At 42.5% G+C, this 24,236-nt stretch overlaps 1 protein-coding gene across 1 annotated transcript in view; it reads right to left on the reverse strand.

The window, feature by feature from the left end:
* Nucleotides 1-215: 215 nt before the first annotated feature.
* ADAMTS12 (ADAM metallopeptidase with thrombospondin type 1 motif 12) overlaps nucleotides 216-24,236 on the reverse strand; it is a 173,990-nt gene continuing 149,969 nt past the window's right edge. The window contains exons 18-23 of the mRNA XM_087715390.1: nucleotides 21,781-21,991; nucleotides 14,897-15,922; nucleotides 11,880-12,032; nucleotides 6,968-7,141; nucleotides 5,015-5,168; nucleotides 216-896 (exon numbers count right to left, since the gene is read on the reverse strand). Coding sequence (XP_087571516.1) covers nucleotides 748-896; nucleotides 5,015-5,168; nucleotides 6,968-7,141; nucleotides 11,880-12,032; nucleotides 14,897-15,922; nucleotides 21,781-21,991 — 1,867 coding nt within the window. The 3' untranslated portion in view covers nucleotides 216-747. The remainder of the gene's footprint in view (nucleotides 897-5,014; nucleotides 5,169-6,967; nucleotides 7,142-11,879; nucleotides 12,033-14,896; nucleotides 15,923-21,780; nucleotides 21,992-24,236) is intronic.

The following is a 24,236-nucleotide window of genomic DNA, read 5'->3' on the forward strand; positions in this document are numbered from 1 at the left end:
TTAATAAGCCTCTGAACTAGACCAGGGGTTGGCAACCTTAAACATTTTGGACCCGTTTCCCACAGAAAAGAAAACACTGGGAGCCACAAAACCCTTCCCGTGCCTGACTATTTCCTGAGTGCCCCCAAAACCAGCATATGTATTTGAATTAAAGGTACTGTTTTCTTCTGAAACTTTTCTTTTCTTGGATTTATCCATGGTTGGCCTATTGAGGGTCAAAAAGCTCAATAAATTGTGTGCTGATGGATGTCGCACATTGGCGGTTGTGACACATTTTAGCGACAGGGAGCCGCAGCAGAGAGATGAAAGAGCCACAAGTGGCTCCAGAGCTGCAGATTGCTGACTCCTGATCTAGATGGCTGCTTCAATGTAGAATAAGACCCATACCTGGATATATCAAAATCTTTTTCTATTTTCAATAGAGCTTTCTTGCGGAATCAACATAAAAACTGATTCATTAAAGCAAGGAAACCTTATTTAAACTGGGCCAGAAAGATCGAGACGGGAACGACCCAGAGAAGGAAAATGAAATTAAAGGAACTGCCAACAGGTACAGAAAAGAAAAAAGGATAATATATAGAACATACAAAAATAATGAGTCCAAATGTTTGAAAAGGCTGCCTTGCCTCTGGGAAGGTTTAAATTATAGGTCCATAGATCATGCTGGAAATTGTAGAAGACTTTTCTTTATTTCCAAAGTCCATCTTAGCAAGTTCAGTTTTTATTTGGGTGACGATTCGGATTTGATTAATTCTCACGCTCCATTGTGCTGGCAGCCAAAGATCTTTTGCACGTTTGGCAGCATTGAATCCTCACTGAAGGCGCAGAGCATCTGCCAATATCTCGCACCCTCTCGCAGAAGTTCACGGACAGTCTGTCCTTGCTGCAGGGTGAGCCTGTTAATATGAGTACAAAGAGAAGTTACTGGGGTTTCATGCAACTGAGTTAAGATAAGACAAAATATCAGAGAGAAAGTGAAAGGAACCCGGCGATAAATAGGAAATCAAGATCAAGAGTCAGATAGTTAGAACTTAGAAAAGGTTAGAGGAAGGACAGAAGAATAGAGATGCATAAGCAAAATAGAAGATTAAGGCACGGGATAAATTAAACGGTTCTAAATAAAAAATGACAGGTAATCTTTCGTGATAAATGTTTGTAATAAAAGTCTTTCTTAGCTGGAATTAATGTGTATACAACCACTCTGGAGTCTGTACCAATCCTGAATCTGTGACAATAAACAGATAGTCCTCGACTTACAACAGTTTGAAATTACAACGTCACTGAAAAAAGGGATTTATGTCCATTTTCATACTTGCAACCATTGCAATATCCACATGGCAGGGGTGGGTTTCTCGCCCCGTTCCAACTGGTTCGGTTGGAACGGGGCCGGCGGCGTCCTCGTGCACGCACGCAGTGCACGCATGCGTACTAGCATCTGTGCGATGCTCCAGCTGCTCCTGGAGGATCGCACAGGCGCTGTATGCGTCCTGCGCATGCGTGGAAGTGCAGAACTAGTCAAAACCGGGTAAGGAGCGCGGGCGGGTGGGTGGGCCCTTCGCCGTTCCCGGAAGTTACTTACTTCCGGGTTCGCCGACCAACCGGTTCGCGGGTACCGCCGCGAACCGGTTGAAACCCACCCCTGAAACCCACCCCACATGATCATGTGATCAAAATTTAGATGCTTGGCAGTTGCAGTGTCCCACTTTTCCAGGCTCATGGGATCATCTTTTGCGACCTTCTGGTGAGCAAAGTCAATGGGGAAGCCAGGTTCACTTAACAACCGTGTTCCTAATTTAACAACTGAAGTGGCAAGAAAAGTCATAATATGGGTCAAAATTCACTGAACTGTCTCGCTTAGCAACATAAATTTTGAGCTTAATTGTGGTGATAAGTCGAGGATTATTTGTAGTTCACAATGCTTAGTGTTGGGGAAAAAATCATTTCTTAGTCCAACCAGCTTCTGAAGGTGGAATGACAGGATATGTGAGGCAATCTTGTTCAACACAAGGAACAAAATATCTCGGGCCAGCTGGATGTGGGAAAATTGGAATTCTGATTTGGGGGATGACAAGTTGAGAGGGGTTGTGAAAAAATGAAAAGTGATGTCTCCTTTTTTTGCAATTTATTGGATAGCATGCATTTCATTAGATGTCTTTCCTCTTGATTAGTTTTTGCCATGAACTTACGACCCATTTTATTATAATAATAAACAGAGTGGAAGCTAATCAAGGAGAGAAGCAACTTAGAATTGAGGAGAAATTGCCTGACAGTTAGAACAATTAATCAGTGGAACAGAAGTTGCCTCCAGAAGTTGTGAATGCCCCAACATTGGAAGTCTTTAAGAAGATGTTGGATAGCCATTTGTCTGAAACGGTATAGGATTTCCTGCCTAGGCAGGGGATTGGACTAGAAGACCTCCAAGGTCCCTTCCAACTCTGCTATTGTATTGTATTGTATCAGATCCACTGTAGCAGAGTGCCTCTGAGACCAAATGTTTACAATTCACCCGAAGTACACATGGTTGGTAGCTTCTGTGGTGAGACTGCCAACTACTTTCTTTTCCACCACTGCTCTAGTGTTGCTGGCTGGGAGCTTTTTCTTTTGCAAACTGGTGGGTGGTGGTGTCTCAGCTGGCTTGATCTGGTTTCGAGGCTGCTCTTTGCTTTCAGTTACGAATTGCCCGCCCCCCCCCTTCTCCACCTGCTGAGGGACAGCTTTGCTATTCAGCTCTGGACTGCTCAGCCAAGATTGCAGGCTGGTTTCATCTGGAGACCTTAGGGTTGGTGGGCTATAGCAATCAATACAATATAATACAATAGCAGAGTTGGAAGGGACCTTGGAGGTCTTCTAGTCCAACCTCCTGCCTAGGCAAGAAACCCTATACCGTTTCAGACAAATGGCTATCCAACATCTTCTTAAAGACTTCCAGTGTTGGGGCGTTCACAACTTATGGACGCAACTTCTGTTCCACTGATTAATTGTTCTAACTGTCAGGAAATTTCTCCTCAGTTCTAAGTTGCTTCTCTCCTTGATTAGTTTCCACCCATTGCTTCTTGTTCTACCCTCAGGTGCCTTGGATAATAGTTTGACTCCCTCTTTTTTGTGGCAACCCCTGAGATATTGGAACACTGCTATCATGTCTCCTTCTTTTCATTAAACTAGACATACCCAGTTCCTGCAATCATTCTTCATATGTTTTAGTCTCCAGTCCCCTAATCCTCTTTGTTGCTCTTCTCTGCACTCTTTCTAGAGTCTCCACATCTTTTCTACATTGTGGTGACCAAAACTGAATGCAGTATTCCAAGTGTGGCCTTACCAAGGCATTATAAAGTGGTTTTAACACTTCACGTGATCTTGATTCTATCCCTCTGTTTATGCAGCCTAGAACTGTGTTGGCTTTTTTGGCAGCTGCTGCACACTGCTGGCTCATATTTAAATGTTTGTCCACTAGAACTCTAGATCCCTTTCACAGTTACTACTGTTGAGCAAGGTACCACCTATACTGTACCTGTGCATTTCGTTTTTGTTGCCTAAATGTAGAACCTTACTTTTTTCACCATTGAATTTCAATTTATTAGATAGTGCCCAATGTTCAAGTTTGTCAAGATCCTTCTGTATCTTTAGCCTATCTTCTGGAGTGTTGGCTATTCCTGCCAGCTTGGTGTCATCTGCAAATTTGATGACTTCCCCACTAATTCCCTCATCCAAATCATTGATGAAGATGTTGAAGAGTACTGGGCCCAAAACAGAGCCTTGGGGTACTCCACTGCATACTACCCTCCATGAAGATGCAGTTCCATTAAGGACTACACGTTGTGTGTAGTTGGTCAACAAGTTACGAATCCATCTGATGGTGATGCTGTCTAACCCACATTCTTCTACTTTATCTAGTAGTAGGTTATGGTCTATCTTATTAATCCTCCAGCTCTAACTACAATAGAGCTGCTGAAAATAGCTAACCAATTTCTTTGTATTTATTTTGTACATATAATAAAATAATAAAAGCTGTACTATTAGTGCTCTGAGGCTGTTTGGGAAAGACACACACACACACACACACACACTTACATCTGTCTAATGAAATTTTTCTTTATAGAAATCTTTGCTTCCTCCTGGATTAATCAGTATGTACATTAGAATACCATCCTCCTTCAGAATGTGCAATTCTAGGAAGTTTGTGATGCACCTATTCAGCCCAGATGAGTGCAAAATACATTTACAAATGCTGATTTTATGCTAAATTTGGTTGTGAAACATCTACTTCATGATAACAGGCCTACTGATAAAGGTAAAGGTTCCCCTTGCACATATGTGCTAGTCATTCCCAACTCTAGAGGGCAGTGCTCATTTCCTTTTCAAAGCCGAAGAGTCAGTGCTATCTGAAGAGGTCTCCGTGGTCATGTGGCTGGCATGACTAAACACCAAAGCTGCATGGAGCGCTTTACTTTCCTACCAAAGGTGGTCCCTATTTTTCTACTTGCATTTTTATATGCTTTCGAACTGCTACATTGGCAGAAGCTGAGACAAGTAATGGGAGCTCACTCCGTTACTCGGCATTAGAGATTTGAACCACCTAACTGCCAACCTTTCTGATCGATAAGCTCAGCGTCTTAGCCACTGATCCACCGGGTCCCTTAGTGCTCTCAGGCTGTTTGGGAAAGATACACACACACACACACGAACACACCTAATGAAATTTTTTATGATCTAATGTATGACATGAACTCAGACAATGGGTTATTTCCATAACAAGTTCTATGGACACAGCCAGTGTTTAGACGTGCAAATTCATGCAAATATATTAAAAATGCATTCCAATATCCTTTTCTTGAGATTCCTTCCCATCCTTAAAGTCAGAGATTAATCCAAAAATCTATCAACTAATGAAAGTATTTGCTCTTTGTAATGAACAACACCAGAAGGTTTCCAATGGACCGGCTTGTAATATAGAGCTGCCTGCAATTTTGAATCCAGGATAGTTTTCTTAGAGAGAGCTTTGCTGGAATATACTCACCAATATTTTTCACACATTTTTGTAGGTTGCATTTCTGAGAATCTGGAGGCTTGGTCTCCTGCTCGCACCAATTCTCCTCCTTGGTTCCATGGTCGTCCACCCTAATGCACTGCACGGGCCTTTTCTGAGTGCCCCCTCCACATGAAGCTGAACACTGGAAGACATTTGGAATGACAAAGCACACATTCCAAGCACAAAGGCTGCATTGATTGGGAATTAGCACCATGCCCTGTGTTCTCAAAATGCCACGGGATTTTGGCAAAGCTTTGCAAGCTAACTGTTGGTTCAGTAGACACTCCAGAGCATATGCTGGCTGTGGAATTCTGGGAGTTGAAGTCCCCAAGTCGTAAAGTTGCCAAGGTAGGAGACCCCCTGCTCAAGAGGAAACCCTGCAAAACCCTGCAGCTCTGGACCAGGTAGTTATTAGCAGGAACTCCTGTAATAGTGATGGTGAACCTTTTCGGCATCATGCGCGCTAGTCTGGCAGCCTGAAAGAGGAGCTGCCCAGGGCGCATGCGCGCACCAGAAAATGAACTGCTGGTTCCCAGCACGTGCATGCGTGCCGGCCAGCTAGTCTTCTGATTACTGGCGCGCATGCGCGAGCGATGATCAGCTGCCTGATGTGCATGCTCACGCTGGAAAATGGAAGACCAGCTCTTCCAGTTTCTGGCACTGCCACATGCATGAAGGCCAGCTGATCATCACGGGCGCATGCACGCCAGAAACCCAGAAAAGGAATGGGCATTGCTGCACGTGCCAAGCGACATGGCTCCGTGTGCCACTTCAGGCATGCGTGCCATAGGTGACGGTCCTATATCATTCCTGCTCATGTGACTTCCTTCTCTCCCTGCTCTTGGTCTTGCCACTATCCCAACAGAGTAGCTGAAATGAAAGACTAGGGGAGGACTCCAGGACCCTAGCTAGAATGTCAGGATTCCTACTGCATTGCCCTGCTTGAAGGCATTGCTCCCCTCCTCCTTCCTGACCCTCTTTAGCCCGTGAGACCAACAAGAGGACACACAACAAAATGAACCTGCTGCAGAGGTAGTGATGCAGGAGGGGTTGCACAGATAAACCCACCAGTGGCTGGCCAGGTTAGGTGGTCTTAATAGAAAGGACCTTATAAATTCATATTAGTTTGGCTTTTCATTCTAGTGCCCTGGACTCCCAAAGTTGACTTTTAGCTGGAGTGAATTTTTCTCTCCAACTTCCTCATAAGTATTAAAAATAGGGCTGAAAAGTGTGGCAAGACCCTGTAAAGGGGGGCACAGGAAGCCAGGCGTGGGTGAGAGATAGAACAGAGGTAAAAACTGCTGACAGCTTAAGACATTATAGGAACTGCTCTTTCTTGTATTTTTCCTATGTACTTCGCTGTAACATTCCAAATGAACTTCTGCTTTTTGAAATGTCATGCTTGTCTCGTGTATGGAAACGCCTTGAGAATGCACAGTGTGGAACACAGCATAAAAGTAGGATCCTGGGCAGAGCCCAGGCAGTTCAGATTTTGGTGTGTGAACACGCTGAACTCGATGCATCCAATAAACTTGTTTCTCTCACCTTTGTGGTATCAAGTCCTGGTCTTTCGTAAGTAGATTACAAACCTCAATCTGCTGCAGTAGCAATAGCAATAGCACTTAGATTGCCCACTGCCTGCAATCTGGCAGTTCAAATCTCACCAGGCTGAAGGTTGACTCAGCCTTCCATCCTTCCAAGGTGGGTAAAATGAGGAGCCAGATTGTTGGGGGCAATAGGCTGACTCTGTGAACCGCTTAGAGAGGGCTGTAAAGCACTGCGAAGTGGTATATAAGTCTAAGTGCTATTGCTACTGCTACCTTGTTGGGCTGACAATGGGGAAGGCTGCTCTACGTTCTGTACAGTTTGAGAATGTTCAGGCTCCACCAGGACGATATGCAAGTGATTAATTAGTTAATTAATCAGAATGATGCACTGTACCTCATTCCAGGATTCTGTGTGCCACCTGAAGCATGGATCCATGTTACAGCTCATGTTCAGCACTGGCTGGCTTTGCACAGCCTGGCAGTGGAACGGCCTCAGGGTTCTCTTCTCTCGCACATCCATGCAATGCGCATCGCGGGTCTTGAAACCCCCTCCACAGCTGGAAGAGCACTGTGTAGGAAACAGGGGCACGAAGGTAACCTCTGTGGCTTCAAAGATCCCTGAGAGGCTTTTGTTTGCGAAAGCACAGCACAACTGGTGTGATGCCACACAGAAATAGCGGGTCCATGGGACCTCTTTTGCTATCTGGGTCAGACAGAGAGGCAGAGGTGATATTCTGCCAATTCAGAATAGTTCACCTGAACTGGTAGTGGAAATCGTGGGGGGGGGGGGGGGCACCAACCCGCCCCGGCTCTATGCCGTCCCATTTAGGCCCCTTTTTTATTATCAAAAACGCATGCGGGGAAGGTTGAGCGGAGCATGCTCACATTTGCGAACTTGTAGCAGAGGTGGAATGCTGCTTGTTCACCCTGGTTTGGGCGAACCAGTAGCGGCAGCAGCGGGAGACTCTGCCCACTAGCCCAGATGTCATCACAGACGCTCTGCGCATGCAGACCACGCTCCTATTTCCAAACTAGCAGTGAACATAAGAGGATTTCATGCCTGGCCTGTAGGGAAGGTAAGTGAATACCACCCCTTTAAAAGGGCTGTTTGGGTAGCTTTAAAGGGAAAGAAATGACTAGAACTTCTACACAAGGCTCAAGATGCTTACCATATATTTCAGAGTATAAGACGCAAGAGTATATTCACCCCCCCAAAAAAGAGGGTGAAAATCTGGGTGCGTCTTATACACTGAATACAGCATTTTTGGTCTCCCGAAACCCCACCCCCTTCACAAAAATGGCCGTGCAGAGAGTTTGGGAGGCCTGCAAAGTGCTCCTGGGGGCTGGGGAGGGCAAAAATGAGTGAAAAAGAGACCATTTTTTGCTCATTTTTGCTCCTTCTCCAGGAGCACTCTACAAGCCTTCTAAAGGCTATGCATGCCCTTTCTGGCAAAAAAAACAGGCCTGTTTTCATTTCCCCCATCCAGCCCCCAGGAGCACTTTGCAGGCCTCTGAAACTCTCTGCATCCCCCATTTTTTCACAAATATGAGGCGGGCCGAGGGTTTGAGAGGTCTGCAGAGTGCAAAAACTTTTTTTTTTTAAATTTACCTCTTCAAAATCTTGGTGCGTCTTAAACTCTAAAAAATACGATATTTGAAAAGTTGTACTTTGAGGCTTTAACAACAAGCCAAAAAAGATGTATCTCTATCCAGTGGAGAGTGCTAAAGAGTTGGAGCAGCAAATTTCCAACAAAAGTGCGGCCATTGTTGGCAAATCTCCTGAGTTGGGCATGGATTTTCATACCGAAAGCAGCGTTTCCTCAAATAACCTTTAAGTCATGGAGAGCTTTAAAGATAATGACCTCTTTGTATTTTGCAGAGAAATGAATTGGCAGGGCTTTAAGCACAGACAAAATGTGGTCAGCTTATGTTCTTCCCAAGACCATGTTGTCTAACAGCTGACATTTCCCCCCCAGAAGCGTGTGTTACCACAGACCCTGGAGATTATTACAACAGCCTAATTTTAAAATATTTATTTTCCAGGAAGACATACAGTTGTCATATCAACCTGTTCTGTCCCAAGCCTCTAATATATACTGATGCAGACTTGGCTGTCTGCCACAACTAAGGAGGGAGATAAGCAACCCCTTGGCTAGGAGCCCAGAAAATTATCTCTAGGAAAACAAGGCTTGAACTCACAAAATTCTCCCAATCTTTCTCTACACCTGGATTAGTAAACTGTTGTTTCCTGAAAAATTCCCCTCCCGCCGCCCCACCTATAAGCTCTCTGGGAGGGGCCAATCAGTAGCCACCTGTTCCTATTTCCTTCTGTGAGCCTTTTTCCAAAGTTGCCCCCTCCTCCTCTCAGTCCTACGCATCAGGGACAGCCTCCCTCTGTTCTTCCTCACTGCTCCCTGACTCGGACACCATCTGGTGGCCAACAGGCCTCTCTAGTCCCTGACTCCGAACACCCCCCAGAGTCTTCCTCAGCCTCCAGGGCAGTCCCATAGTGTTCATCGCTGTCAGATTCCACCAACAGCTCAGCCAGCTGCTGTTGGGCCACAACATCAACCAAAGTTGATGAAATGCACTACTGGCATTAGTCATAATCTTGGAAGGAGAGAAAAACAGAGGTTCAGGTCCCAAAGCATGGCCCAAATGACATATCTGGGAAAACATCATCCCAGATTCAGAAGAGGCAGACATACCTCCTTTATGTTCATAATAATAAGTACCAATATCCAGGGGTGGGTTCCTGCTGGCATTATTACCGGTTCGTTGCCCCAAAAAATTTGTACGTGCATGCGCATTTGCACTTAAAAAGGTCTGCGCATGGGCACATTTAAAAAGGGGGAAATACATTTTTTCAATGAAGATTGTTCTGCACATGTGCAAAACAGAAAATCAAGATGGCGCTACCAAGGATAGAACTGGTACGGTCACATGTCTGGCCAAGTTACTACCTATTCGGCCAAACCAGTTCAAACCGGGAGGAACCCACCTCTGCCTATAACTTGTCTAGATCCAGTTTAAAGTTGTTATTCTTTATCCAGCCCATTACTGACTACAGACAGTTTTGAGGCACTGTCAAAGACCCAGTCTGGCCACCATGTTATCTTACCACAATACCTTGTTCTGAGCAAGCACCCTTTAGAACAGATGTGTCCAACCTTGGGAACTTTAAGACTTGTGAACTTCAACCCCCAGAATTCTCCAGCCATCATAGCTGGCTGTAGAATTCTGGGAGTTGAAGTCCACAAGTCTTAAAATGGCCAAGGTTGGATACACCTTCCTCAAAGCAAAGTATTTGGACTGGCAAGGCGTCTGTTTGCCCCGATACCGCAGGGCATCAAAACGTCAGATGGACCAAGGCATCAAAGCAGGAGCTATAATGCTGTAATAACAACCTAGGTCAGTGGTGGCTAATCTTTTTGTCGAGGCGTACCAAAAGCAGGGGGGTGGGGGAATCGCACATGCACGTGCCCACACCCATAATGCAATGCCCCCCGCACATGTGCGCAGGCCTCACTGAAGCCTCCGGACTTCAGGGAGCTGCATTGGGCTATTTTTTGCCCTCCGGAGGCTTCAGGAAAGCCTCCAGAGGGTGAAAAATGGCCTAAAATCAAGGCTGAAAATCAGCTGGCCAGTGCACGCATGCGCACTGGAGCTGACAGGGCAATGCCTCGAATGCCCTCAGAAAAGGCTCTGCGTGCCATAGGTTCACCATCACGGACCTAGGTAAGAGAGCAAAAATCTGGCAGATCTCTAAATTTGAAGGAAGGATTTCAGTCCGCCTTATGAAATGATCAAATTGGCCAACAGAGTATGGTTAGGATAGACCACAATTAGAGCCACCAACTCGGGTTACAAAAATCCAGCCGACTGGATGTAATTTGACTCCACATGTATACTGCTTTTTTTTTATTTATTTTATATTCTCATTACTATTATTATTACTACTTTTTCTTTAAAAATAGGATAGGCTAAGCATATTGACATGTAGAGGAAATACACCAAGGAGAGGAGGAATGGGAAAGAAGAAAGATGGGGAGAGAAGGATAGGAGAGAGGGTAAGGGGGGAAGAAGAGAAGGATAAGGAGGAGTGGATTGTAGAGAGAGGACCAGTACAAAGGGAGGGGAAGTAGAGTAGAAAAGGATGATGGAGGGAAGATAGAAAGTTGGAGGGTGGTAGAAGAAAGAGGTGTATGGAGAGCAGAAGAGCTATAATGGGTTTCTATTTTTCTGGGCATTGTTGACAAGAGGAACTGATGTAATTATTATTTAATACTATATGATATGGGCTATGTATAGTATACATGTGAGTGTGTGTTAAGAAAATGAAAATGGAAATAAAAAAAATTTATAAAAAAGAAAAAGAAAAACAAATTCATAAAAAAGAAAAAAAAATCCAGCCAACTGATAGATGGCAGCAACGGGAAACAGAACATCAGTTCTTTGGAATCACCTGATTGATCAACCGGATTTTTGCAGCTCAGATCTGAAAGCACTGCCACAATGTTTGTTTATTATTATACACGATATCTGGCTTATGGAGGTTTTCCAAGAAGCTAGATTTCTGAAGGAGAGGCAATTGATGAAACAAGCCTGACAATTATAAATCTTGAGCCACTCAGGACTCTAGTGCCATTTAAGACTGGACTGAAGTCTGTCAGTGAGGAAAAGGTGAGAATTATAAATTCTGTGTTTGCAATTGGAGTGCTTAAAGCAAGGTACACCGGATTCCACTGAATCCAGTAAGATTTGCTACTGAAAAGCAAATGAAGTTCAAATCTTAAAGAACAGAAGCATCGACCAACCCATGTGTAATTGGTTCAAGTTGAACACTGTAACTTCTGTAGAAATTCTAAAAAGAATATGTTCACAAATGTCATTAAACCCAGGATCTACTTTTGACAAGAGCCTGGAATAACAATAAGTGTCAAGCCAATTGAAATGTCACTAATAAAATGTTTAATTTTGAGGCATTTCAGTTGGTAAGAAAAATAATAATAGCTAATAGGAATAAGGAACACGTTACAGGAAGAGATCAGCCTCAAAACTAGCTTTGAAAATGTATAACTATTTTGATTATTTTGATTTTCAATGTTTGGAAAATTTAAATGTTCATTAAATTTTAATTTATGCATTTCAGAGATATGCGGATAATAAAATGCCTTTCCCCCATTACTTTCTTATGGAAAAGAGTAATTTTTTTTACTCAGGGTCAACAAACTCTTTTGGCTTCTCAAAAGCAGAAGTCCACAATAAATAATATGTGAAAATCACAGTGGGCCAGCTTTCATTACCTTGCTCCAATTTCCTATTCTCCACTGAGCACATGGCCGAAGGTAGCATCTTCTGGCTGGATCGGGTTTTTTGATGTGCTGGCAGTCAGACTCATTCTTGGTGTTGCATTCTATTGCTCTCCAAAAGGCCCCAACACCACATGTGGTAGAACACTGGAAAATTGGAGAGAAATAATGCTGCCATTTCTTAAGGGTGCAGTAGAAGGAAATGACTTACTAATTTTTCCTGACAGTAATTTCCTGACATTAAAAATCAATAGAACAGCTTGCCTCCTGAAGTTGTGGGTACGCCATCATTGGAGGTCTTCAAGAAAATATCTTCTAGTCTACCCCCCTGCTTAAGCAAGAAGTCTTTTATTATTTCAGATGAATGTTCTCCAATCTCTTCTTAAAAACTTCCAGTGATGGAACACCACAACCTCTCAAGGCAAGTCCTTCCACTGATTAATTGCTCTAACTGTAAAGAAATTTCTTCTTGGTTCTACATTGGTTCTCCGCTTGATTAGTTTCTATTCAGCGTTCTGCCTTCAGGTGCTTTGAAGAATAGGTAGGACCACTCTTCTTAATTAAATAAGCAGGGGGTCACTACACAACCTTAGACCCAAAGGTGCTTTTTCAAGAAGCAACTGGACTTTCTGTTTTTTTTTTCTTTGAAGACAAAGAAAGCTGAAAAAGCTTTTTGGATAAGAAACAAAACATTTTCAAAAGAAACTCCATAAAGTCCAGTTGCCTCTTGAAAAAACACCTTTGGGTCTAAAGTTGTGTAGTGATTTCTTCAGCTCTGAAGAAGTTTCTTGGAAATGTCTTTGAAGACATCTGACTTCTCTTCCAACTTCTTTTCTGAAGAAGCCTCTTGGATAAGAAGTGAAACGTCTTCAAAGAAAAACCAGAAAGTCCAGTTGCCTCTTGAAAAAAGCACCTTTGGGACAACAATGACCTGGATGACTGAGAATCCCCATACACAATCTTAGTGTAGTCTTTTTCGCTTCTGAAACACTTAATTGCTCCATGTTCTATTCAAACTGTTGCTTCCCAATGATCATATACAGTATATTCAACAGACAGATGAGATGGGCTCAGGATACCTATGATTCTTAAGCACTATCCACAAACTGTGGATGCCTACAAATACAAAAGCTTTTGCATAATCAAAAAAATCAAAAATGGAGATTTGTTTTCTTTGCTTTTTCCATATTAGCAATGTGGTCTCAAGTGTCCTTGCCTCAGAGGAAATCAGTTTATAGGTCTGGCAATTCTCATTCCAAGCACTGTTGAGGTAAATTAAGAAGTAATTATTGAGTGACAGGTGCTGTAAAAGGACAGACTTCATTTGAATTAATACAAAATGAAAATGTTCGTCTTGCCAAATGTAATGTAAGACTGTCTATCCTCCAACTATTTTTTTCAAGAATGCTTTTGCTTCAGTAGTGGGTTCCGGATCCCGTTGCAAGCAGTATGGTGCAAAGGGAGCGGGCGTCCACCACATGAATGTGCGCAGTACACACTTACTCATCGCCCGTGACGCTCCGCGATGCCTCCGTGATGCTCCAGCTGCTTGGCAGAGCGTCACGTAGGTGCTGTATGCTCTGTGCACATGCACGGAAGCCCCGAAAACCTCAAATACTGGTAAGGAGTGTGGGCGGGCAAGTGGGCCCTCCGGAGCACCATACTGGAATGCTACCTGGTGCTCCCAGCAGGCACTGGCACACCTGGGGCGTCATAACCCACCACTGTTTTGCTTCCATTAAAGCTAGGCTAAATATGCTACTCAATGAAAATTCCCCCAAATTTCTTTCTAGCTTGAAGAAAACTTGGAAGGCAATATTCATTTGATTTGAAATTAAGTTGAAACATGCCAGTTGAAATCTAAGGCAGTGGGGTAGTTTTAGTACCCTGCCTTAATAAATACGTTTGGGAGGTTGCTTCTGTTCTGCAGCATAGTCAAACTCCACTCAGTATCAAGGATGCAGCTATAGAGGTGGTCAACAGTATTAAATATCTGGGGCTGCAGATAACTAACAATCAAACTCAACTGGTCTCTCCACACGTCATCCTTAGTGAAGCATGCAAAGTAGTGTCTGCATTTCCTGCATCGGATGAGGAAAACACATCTTTCTCCTTCTGTCCTGGCCACTTTTTACAGAGGCATGATTGACAGCATTTTAACAAACCGCCTCACTTTCATTTAGTGGTAGCAGTGCCTCAGATAGAAAGTCCATACAGAGAGTGGTGAGGACAACCGAGATTATAGGAAGCTTGAAGCATTGTTAGAGACCCCACACCCCCGCTTTACGGTCTGTTTCTGCCCTCTGGGAGGAGGTTTCAAAGTATTTCTAGCAGATTCTGTAACAGCTTTGTTCCTTATGCAAGCTGTCTGGTAAACTTGCAATATTACTTTTTCTCGCCATGTACACCTGAACTGGACTATGTTGTTTCTCTGTATCATATAATATATGTGGGTATATGCATAATATTTGTTTGTTTGCTTATATTTTTTCATGTTCATGTAGTGTATATTGGAGGTAGTGATCCTTTGAGAGTTGTATGCAATGAAATTTCATTTCAATGTATGCCAATTAGTGTATGTTTAAAGTGACAATAAAGTTATTCTAAATCTGTTTCTCTAAAACCTCAAAGAGATAAGCAACAGCTGGGCAACGCTATTTAATTGCCCTGAAATTGTCCATGCTGCTTCATTAATTAATTTGACACATTTGCGGTGAAGTGCAAAATATGAAATAATCAATTTCACTTTGCTCAGTAGCATTCTCAAGCATTATGAATTTCTTTGTGACAGCATCCCAGAATTTCCCAGAGTTATAATTTGTTACCTAATAAGTAGCTTCCAGCATTTAAATGCAAAACACTGCACACAGACTTGCTCTAAAGGTCTCTAAACTTGATAAATAAATAAACCTTTGCATAATCAAACAAGCAAAACATGGACATTTGTTTTCTTTGCTTTTTCCATATTGCATCGACAATTGTAAACAACATAAGACAATGTGAATACGTACCTCAGTCCAGTTTCCCACCAACCAATAGGCATTAATATGCAGGTTTGGGGGGTTTTCTGAATCAGAGTCATTTAGTAACATTGTTTTGAAAACATTCGTCCTGTTCTTTGGCATAGTGGTGTATTGCACAAATGTACTTTCTGTAGCCCAAGGGGAGGTTTCACTGAAAGTGGGCTTGGATGGGGTTGTATAGGAAGATTGTTCTTCTAATGTATCCTCTAGTGTTGGTTGTTCTGTAATGGGATTTGAGGTCACAGGTGGATTTATTTGTACATGAAGGCCTTTGAGATCTGTGGTTGCCAATGAAACCTCCATTCCTCTTGTGGGAGTAGCAGAAAATTGGTTGAGATTATTTGGCCGATCATCTGTATATGAGGTCCCTGAGATCTTGCTTGTGGTGAATGTGAGGAGCCTCTCTGTTGGTCTTTCAGTCTGGATGTAGTCTTTTAGTCCTCTCTCAGTACTGTTGGGTGTTGTGTCATTTGCTTCCATTAAATAATTAGTCTTTGGATTGTACATGGGGTCAATGGTAAAGGAATCCTTGTTTATGGAGCTACCTTCTGAAGATAGGTTCCAAGCGGTTACGAGAGGTCCATGAGTGATGTTTTGCAATGCCCTGTTGGCACTAGTTACACAGGAGTAGTTGCTGGGTAGCCTTGAGTGAATGGAACTATTGTGCAACTTTTTCACTTCCAAGTCTTCATTTGGAGAAGAATTTACAAGGCTTATGGAAGTGGGCGTCAAAGTAAGGTTTCTGAGCCTGGGTATTGTTGTTGAGTGGATTCTTGGCAATGGGGTGGCCAATTTTTTTGAAGGGCCTCTTCTGGGAATAGCCCCTATTCTTCTAATAATCTTTCCATTAGGGAGCTTGAAACGAGTCATCAGCAATCGTTGAGCGGATAGGCATTGTTGTAAACCACACAGCGCTTTAGAATGGGGCTTCTTCGAAATGTCACATGGTTCCCCATTGTTTTTTGTACAAGTGACATAACGAGTGCGTACTCCTCCACCACAGGTAACTGTACACTGCAAAATAAACCACAGTTAGATATCTCACCCCCTCTATCTCCATTCAGCCAAATACAATACGATACGATACGATACGATACAATACAATACAATACAATACAATAGCAGAGTTGGAAGGGACCCTGGAGGTCTTCTAGTCCAACCCTCTGCCTAGGCAGGAAACCCTATACCGTTTCAGACAAATGGCTATCCAACATCTTCTTAAAAACTTCCAGTGTTGGGGCATTCACAACTTCTGGAGGCAACTTCTGTTCCACTGATTAATTGTTCTAACTGTCAGGCAATTTCTCCTCAATTCTAAGTTGCTTCTCTCCTTGATTAGCTTCCACTCTGTTTATTATTATAATAAAATGGGTCGTAGGTTCATGACAAAAACTAATCAAGAGGAAAGACAGCTAATGAAACGCATACTATCCAATAAATTGCAAAAAAAGGAGACATCACTTTTCATTTTTTCACAACCCCTCTCAACTTGTCATCCCCCAAATCAGAATTCCAATTTTCCCACATCCAGCTGGCCCGAGATATTTTGTTCCTTGTGTTGAACAAGATTGCCTCACATATCCTGTCATTCCACCTTCAGAAGCTGGTTGGACTAAGAAATGATTTTTTCCCCAACACTAAGCATTGTGAACTACAAATAGTCCTCAACTTATCACCACAATTAAGCCCAAAATTTATGTTGCTAAGCGAGACAGTTCAGTGAATTTTGACCCATATTATGACTTTTCTTGCCACTTCAGTTTTTAAATTAGGAACACGGTTGTTAAGTGAACCTGGCTTCCCCATTGACTTTGCTCACCAGAAGGTCGCAAAAGGTGACCCCATGAGCCTGGAACAAGTGGGACACTGCAACTGCCAAGCATCTAAATTTTGATCACATGACCATGTGGATACTGCAGTGGTCGTTAAGTATGAAAATGGACATAAACCCCTTTTGCTTTTTAAATGCAATGTGTGAACCTGGCTCTGGATTAGATTAGATTAACAAAATTGGAAAGGATCTTGTAGGTCATCTAGCCCAACCCTCCGCCCAAGCAGGAGACCCTGCACCATTTCCCATAAATGGCAGTCCAATCTCTTCCTGAAAGACTCCAGTGATGATGCTCCTACAACTTCCAAAAGGAAGCTCTTCCATTGGTTGGTTGTTCTCACTGTTAGAAAATTTCTCCTTATTTCTAGGTTGAATCTCTCCTTGTTCAGTTTCCAGCCATTATTCCTTGTCTGGCCTTCAGGTGCTTTGGAAAATAGCTTGACTCCTTCCTCTCTGTGGCAGCCCCTCAAATACTGGAACACTGCTATCATGTCTCCCCTGCTCCTTCTCTTCACTAGACTAGCCATGCCCAGGTCCTAAAAGTTCATAGGTTTTAGCCCCCAGTTCCCTAACCATCTTGGTTGCTCTTCTGTGCACTTTTTCTAGAGTCTCAACATCTTTCTTATAGTGTGGTGACCAAAACTGGATGCAGTATGCTAGGTGTGGTCTTACTAAGGCTTTATAGAGTGGCACTAGTACCTAGTGGTATTAAGTAGCTAAGGAAGCCATTTGAACCTTCCTGAAATCCCTAATTTAATTGACATCTGGCTTTGCCCAGGATACTTTGAAATAGTACTTAACTACGGTGTGCTGAGAAGAAAGTCCATATAGTAATATCCTTCTGATGTGTCAGCTTCTATTATGTGTTTGGAAGTCAATTAGGCATTGCTGCACATGGTACTCAGATCATCAGCCTAGTTACACTCCATTTTAAGCAGGCATTAAACAATGGAGCCACATCTGGAGGTGCTTTCCAAGGAGTAAGCTCTACTGATGCACAAGATCCTTAATTTAGATGTTATATTTCATCAATGCCATTAGCTGAAAATAACATTTAATTCACTTGTTCCAGATGTCAAATTTTCATTTGCCCGGAAATCAGAAGAGACTTCTGGTTGTATAAAATCAATCAGCAGAAGAATATTGGTGAAATCATAACCAATGTTACGCTTCATTTAATTTCTTATACAAGGGAAGAAAAAGCAGCTTGAAGCCGTGTGGGTTAAAAGCTATTCTTCTGTCCCCTATTAATAATAGCAAAATTAGAAGAGGATTTCTTAATAATAGCAGGCAGCAAACCTTTAAGCATTTTTTAATTAAAGAACTGCATAGAAATTAATTTTTAAAGCAGGAGGCATCTTTGTTTTTATTGGACAGAGACAGACCAATTCCATGCAGAGTCATTGCTAAGTCTGCTTTACTCTTATACTCTAGGTCAGTGATGGCTAATCTTTTTCGGACTGAGTGCCAAAAGCGCATGCGCGCACCCCCCCAATGCAATGTGTGCACAGACTCTGCATATGCCCCTGCCACATGCGGCTCTCCCCCCCCCCCCCGCCGGGCATGCACAGCAGAGACCCGAAGACCAGTTGGCTGGTGGGAAGCGCATGTACGGCAGAGCTGAGCTGGGGCGACAGCTCGTGTGCCCACAGAGAGGGCGCTGTGTCCCAATACTGTGTCTCTGCCATAGGTTTGCCACCACGGCTCTAGATTAAATTTTTTGTTTTTTAAAATCTGCATGAAAGCCTACATTTAAATACAAATTATTCATTCCTCTAATAAAATAAGCATTTTTGAATATAATTTTCTCATATTTGACTATAAATGCACTTGATCATGTCTTTATTCAAGACATCAGAAACACACCTACCAAAGACACAATCTACCAATCTTCCCTCTTTTTCTGCCTTCATCCTTAATTAATGAGATTTCCATTCTTAGGGGTTTTTTTTATTAGCACAGGCAATCCTCAGCTTAAGAGCATTCAATTTACAGGTAAATTATACAAATGAACTGCCTGTTACTAAAAATGGTAGATAGCATTGTCCTTCGTTGAGTTGATGAACCAGTGAAGCTCTACAATATTTTTATAAACCACTGAAGTCATGAATCCTTAATATACAACCTGTTTTCAGCAGTTTATGAAAACATTGTACAACTCCAATGGTTCAGCGGTTTGAGGAAGAGTGAACACTACACACCATTTTTAACAATAGGCAGTTCGTTAATATGCACTGCATGAGTTTCAACTTACATACAAAGTTAAGTTAAAGACAGAGTTAGGGAACTGGATTTGTTCTTAACCCAGGGACTGCCTGCAATTTTTTTAACAACTGCCCTCACTTCAAATGGAAATTTTAGGAAGAAATCATGAGTTAATTTTGGTGTGAAATGATTGTGCTTTCGATTCTGGAACTTAAAAAGAAATCCTTGGACTAAGTATGTGGTTGAAAATTCACCTCTTACATAACTGTTAAGAGAATATATGTAGCTCAGGGTTGCACAGTGTTCAATCCATCATAGTGCATCAGTGTGCTGATGATGTTACCTAGTTGGGTAATCAAAAGTTTGCAAAAAATCAAGCTCAGAGAGCACTAAGGACTCCATAACTTATAAGTTATAGCCTAGCTTATGAACCACTAGTTTGTGCTTGGCTCTGACAGGAGACTTTTTAAACAACATAACCAAAACCAGAACCAAAACCAAAAATTTCCAGATGCTGGTTGTTTGCCCACACTTGTTTTAGTGCAGCCTTTTTCAATCTGATATGCTCCATATATTTTGGACAACCAACATTCTCAGAGATGAAATCACAATGTTGCCTGAAAGATTCTGGAAACTGAAATCCATCGCACCTAGAGAGCAGCACACTGAAGATGGTTGCTTTATAGCAGGTGAGTTTTGAAATATATAATTGAATATCTGTGACAAAATGCTTCCCTTTCGTATACTTTATAAGAAACAAAGACTGACGACCTCTGAATTTGCCCATGACTTCATTGGACATGGAAATAACAAATACAGCAAGTACCACCAGAAATACATGCCAGCTTGGCTTCAGGAATATCACACTAATCAGTCCTTTCCCCCCCTGAAACATTAGCCTAGCCATTCTCAATTTAGATGTTCTATAGATCAGAGTTCCCCAACCTTTCTGGCTTTGCAAACCAGTTTGGGGAGGGAATAGAGATGGTTTCACACCAGTGGTGTGATTCAAATTTTTTTACTACCAGTTCTGTGGGCATGACTTGGTGGCCGTGGCATGGCTTGGTGCATGTGACAGGGGAAGGTAAAATCTCCATCCCCTCCCCACTCCAGGGGAAGGTTACCGCAAAATCCCCATTCCCTCCCAGCTGGGACTCGGGAGGTAGAGAATAGATGGGGCGGGGCCAGTCAGAGGTGGCATTTACCAGTTCTCTAAACTACTCAAAATTCCCACTACTGGTTCTCCAGAACTGGTCAGAACCTGCTGAATACCACCTCTGTTTCACACGAACGGAGGGCTCACGCATACATCGCTCGTGCAAATGGAACATGTCTGTGTGAGCTTGCCCGCTGCCTGCACAAGTGGGGATGCACCAGTGGTGGGTTTCAATTTATTTTGCTACCGGTTTGTTTGTGCATATGCATGCGCTCGCACAACGCTTCTGTGCTCACGCAACGCTTCTGCACATGCGCAGAAGCGTCCGGACAGGTGGGTGGATCATCCCGCCGCTGCCACTACCAGTTCACCCAATATGGGGCGAACCAGCAGAAACCCACCTCTGGGATACAGACGTGTGCATGCTCGCCCACCACTTCTGCAGCCTGGTTCTGAAGGGCTCAAGGGCCTGTAGTGGGCCACAGCCTGGGGGTTGTGGAGCTGTACTTTAGAAACATGACTTCAAATCTCAGCAGGGTCTAGCGTCCATCCATGCTGGGGAAGTGTTGGATTAGCACATGACAGATGGAGAAGGAAGATTAAAGGTCTAATTGTTTTAATAGTCCAACTTCTTTAAATCAAGAATGACTAAACTTAAATGGCTGGAGGCACATTTAGTATTTGTAGGAGGATATCATAGATATGGCTGGAATTTCCTTTTTTTTTGTTTTCTTATTAGAGAGTTGAGATTTAATTCTGTTTTGGTTTAATTGTGCTAAGTATAGGTTGCACATCCTTATACTTTCAAGATGAGGAAGCAATTAGGGTGATTACCCTGATTGCTAAAATATTATTTATTTCTTGCTTAGTTTATCTTAAAGGCCATGGGAATTCAGATATAGTTGTTTTAGAATCGGCAGTTCCAGTTTTTCAAGTAGCTGGCAGGATTCAATGCCCAATTTTTCCTGAACTAGGACAGAATGCAAAATAAGCATATATATCAAAGGCACTATAGGAAAATAGCTCTTTTCACAGCCCGAGAAGAAAAAAAGATCTAAATACACATCTCTTGCTTAATCTAAACCAGGGGTCTCCAACCCTGGCAAACTTTAAGACTTGTGGACTTCAACTCCCAGAATTCCTCAGCCAGAAGCTGGGTGAGGAACTATGGGAGTTGAAGTCCACAAGTCTTAAAGTTGCCAAGATTGGTCTAAACGGTTCCACCACAAATGCGCGAACGACAAAAGCGCGTCTGACTAAACCGCGGTGACAAAGCCGCGCCGACGAATGAGCGCTGAAGCGCGCCGACAACAGTGCGCCGACAGAAGCGCGCTGTAACCTAACCCTAAACCTAACCCTAACCCTAACCCTAACCTAACCCTAACCCTAAACCTAACCCTAAACCTAACCCTAAACCTAACCCTAAACCTAACCCTAAACCTAACCCTAAACCTAACCCTAAACCTTACCTTAACTTAAATCGCGCTTCTGTCGGCGCGCTGTTGCCAGCGTGCTGTTGTCGGCGCGCTTTTGACATCGCGGTTTTAGCGCCGCGGTTTTGTCGGCGCGCTTTTGACGTTCGCAGTTTTGTCAGGTCACGGGTCTAAATCAAAGCTGAATGCTAATACTAACTCTTAGTTGCCCCAAATTCTTATGAGCAAAGCTGATTTACAAATTTACCTCAGTCCAGTTGCTTACAGTCCAGTCAGAAGGGCACAAGACATCCCTATTACATGAGAGGCGAGTCTTTGGTTTTAGCAGATGTTGGCATTGCTCCACTGGCAGAGCCTGCTCATCAAATCCCAGTGTCTGGATACAAAGGACAGTGCGCTTCTTTTCTCCTGTGGGGCCACAGGTGGTGGAACACTTCTGCCATTCCCCTGCCCACCATCTGCAGAGAAAGCCAAAAGAGAACAAAGAACGTGAAGTGAAATTTGAAAGTCAAAATCTGAGCATTATTGTTAGGTAAGCTCCCCGTTGGGAGACCGAGTACATTCAGCGAAGCGTTTTTGAGAGTTGTGTTGCAGAACACACAAACCAGCATACAGAGACACTGCAGTTTAAATAGGCTTTTACTTTCGTGGAAATAGAGGTATCAGAGTCCATCAAACAGTCCAAGTCATACATGGATAAGACAGTCAGTCATCAATGTCTTTCAGTTAAGGGAGAATCCAAATAACGCAGTCCAGTATCATACAATCAGTCCGTTACACAAAGTTTGCTAACAGTTGCAAAACTTATAATAGCTCACGGCACTTCCAGATCAGCCCAGCATCTAGCGAACAGAGAGAGAGCTAACAGACACTCTGGCTCCCTCTTATGGCCGATTGAGGAAAACAGCAACCAATCACATTTTACAGTATGCTTTAAAGAAATAGTTACACCATTGTTATATGATTTATATATTGCCAACCCAACCATTAGAATTATATTCCTAACAATTATGATGAAAGCAGAGCAAAGGGATGGCAGAAATACTCATATTCTGAGCCCAGATTTCTCCATTTTAAGTAGCTGGCTTTCAACACATTTTATTTCCTTAAATTGGACTATGGAATAAAGGTAAAGTCATGGCAGCTCAGCAAGAGCATTTCCTTATAGCAATCTTCAGTTTGCTAGGAGAAATGCTATCTGCTCTCCCAATTACTTCCACTGGAAGTGGCTTCCTACTAGCATTATTATTTTGCATATTATTTTACATCAGCCTTACTAGATAGGCCAATCCAGAAAATCAGCTCCACAGGAAGACTAGAACTACACTACAATAACAGAATCTTTGGAGTTTAATCATGCTTTACTTCCTTTCCTACTTATAGGAACACGAATTAGGGAGGTTTCTGTCTTAAGATCTTTTTTTGTATTTCTCCTTCATAGTTGGGCTTAAGCAATGTTTCATTCCTGGTTGCTTTGGTAACAGGTCTCCCCTCTCTCCATCAATATCCTCCTCTACTCTGCACAACATTTGTACAATCTACATTCAAAAGTGCACACATTGTGAGAAACAACTTCTCCAAAAGTTGCCATCAAACTGTAATTTTTATTGTGGCAGAAGAAAATCATTAACATTGTGGAGATATAGCATATCTAGTCTATTATTGTAAGATTGTGTTTTATAAAATTAAGAACCTTGGGTATTGTATATAATGTCTAGTTGGCAGGATGCGTAGAATAGTATTTTTAAGGTAGTCTCTATATTAGAGATCCAAGTTTGCATAGAATAACATGAGCATTCTTTGGTTCAAACTGGACTTTGGTTAAGCTTGTGCCATACTGGCCAAAGTACAAACACACACACTCTCTCTCTCTTTCTCTCTCTCTCACACACACACATGTATGTATGTATGTATCTATGTTTTCGTAGATTTTCACGGGTGTAAGTATGCTGGTCTTGTTCTCGCCGAAACATTGCCAACACAATCTCAATCTTACACGGGAAAAGACTCGAATACAAGACCAGCATACTTACACCCATGAAAATCTACGAAAACATATATATGTGTGTGTATGTGTGTGTGTGTTGCATTTGTGCTGATAAATAAATAAAGGGAGACTAGTATAGATGTATTTCAAGCTATTTAGCTCTCATCAGCTATTTAGCTCTCATCAGCTAGCTCTCATCAGTAAGCTGTTTAGCTCTCATCAGCTAGCTTGAAATAGATCTATACTAGTCTCCCTTTATTTATTTATCAGCACAAATGCAACACAAATGTAACAAAGGCAACATTCTGCCTGAATGGCTCCTAGGGTGAGGCGAAAGACAGAAAAAGGAAAGAATATATATATTCTGCACAGATGATTATATCTATATCTATATCTAGATATAGTCTGTCCTAGACCCAACAATGACTTTGTTCTGAAGCTATTTAATTTTTCTGTGATACAGTCAATAAAGGCAAAATGTGGCCCTAGATGCTAAAATAGTTCTGTATTCTCCTTCCTAAGGACAGCAATAATCAAGTCAATTTTACTTAGGATCCAAGAAAAAGGGAAACAACGTGGTGAGCAAATTCATAAATTAGGGTTTTGTTCAATTCCTCAAGATGAAAAGTCCACCCAATTTTGACATGATTAATTGAAGCTAATACTCCATTATGGCATACTTCGTAAATTTTCCCAGTGATTCTATATATTCTTGC

Source organism: Thamnophis sirtalis, unplaced genomic scaffold, assembly GCF_051295495.1.
Source record: "Thamnophis sirtalis isolate CommonGarterSnake01/CBP01778 unplaced genomic scaffold, rThaSir2_p1.2 scaffold_5, whole genome shotgun sequence".
NCBI classification, from domain to species: domain Eukaryota; kingdom Metazoa; phylum Chordata; class Lepidosauria; order Squamata; family Natricidae; genus Thamnophis; species Thamnophis sirtalis.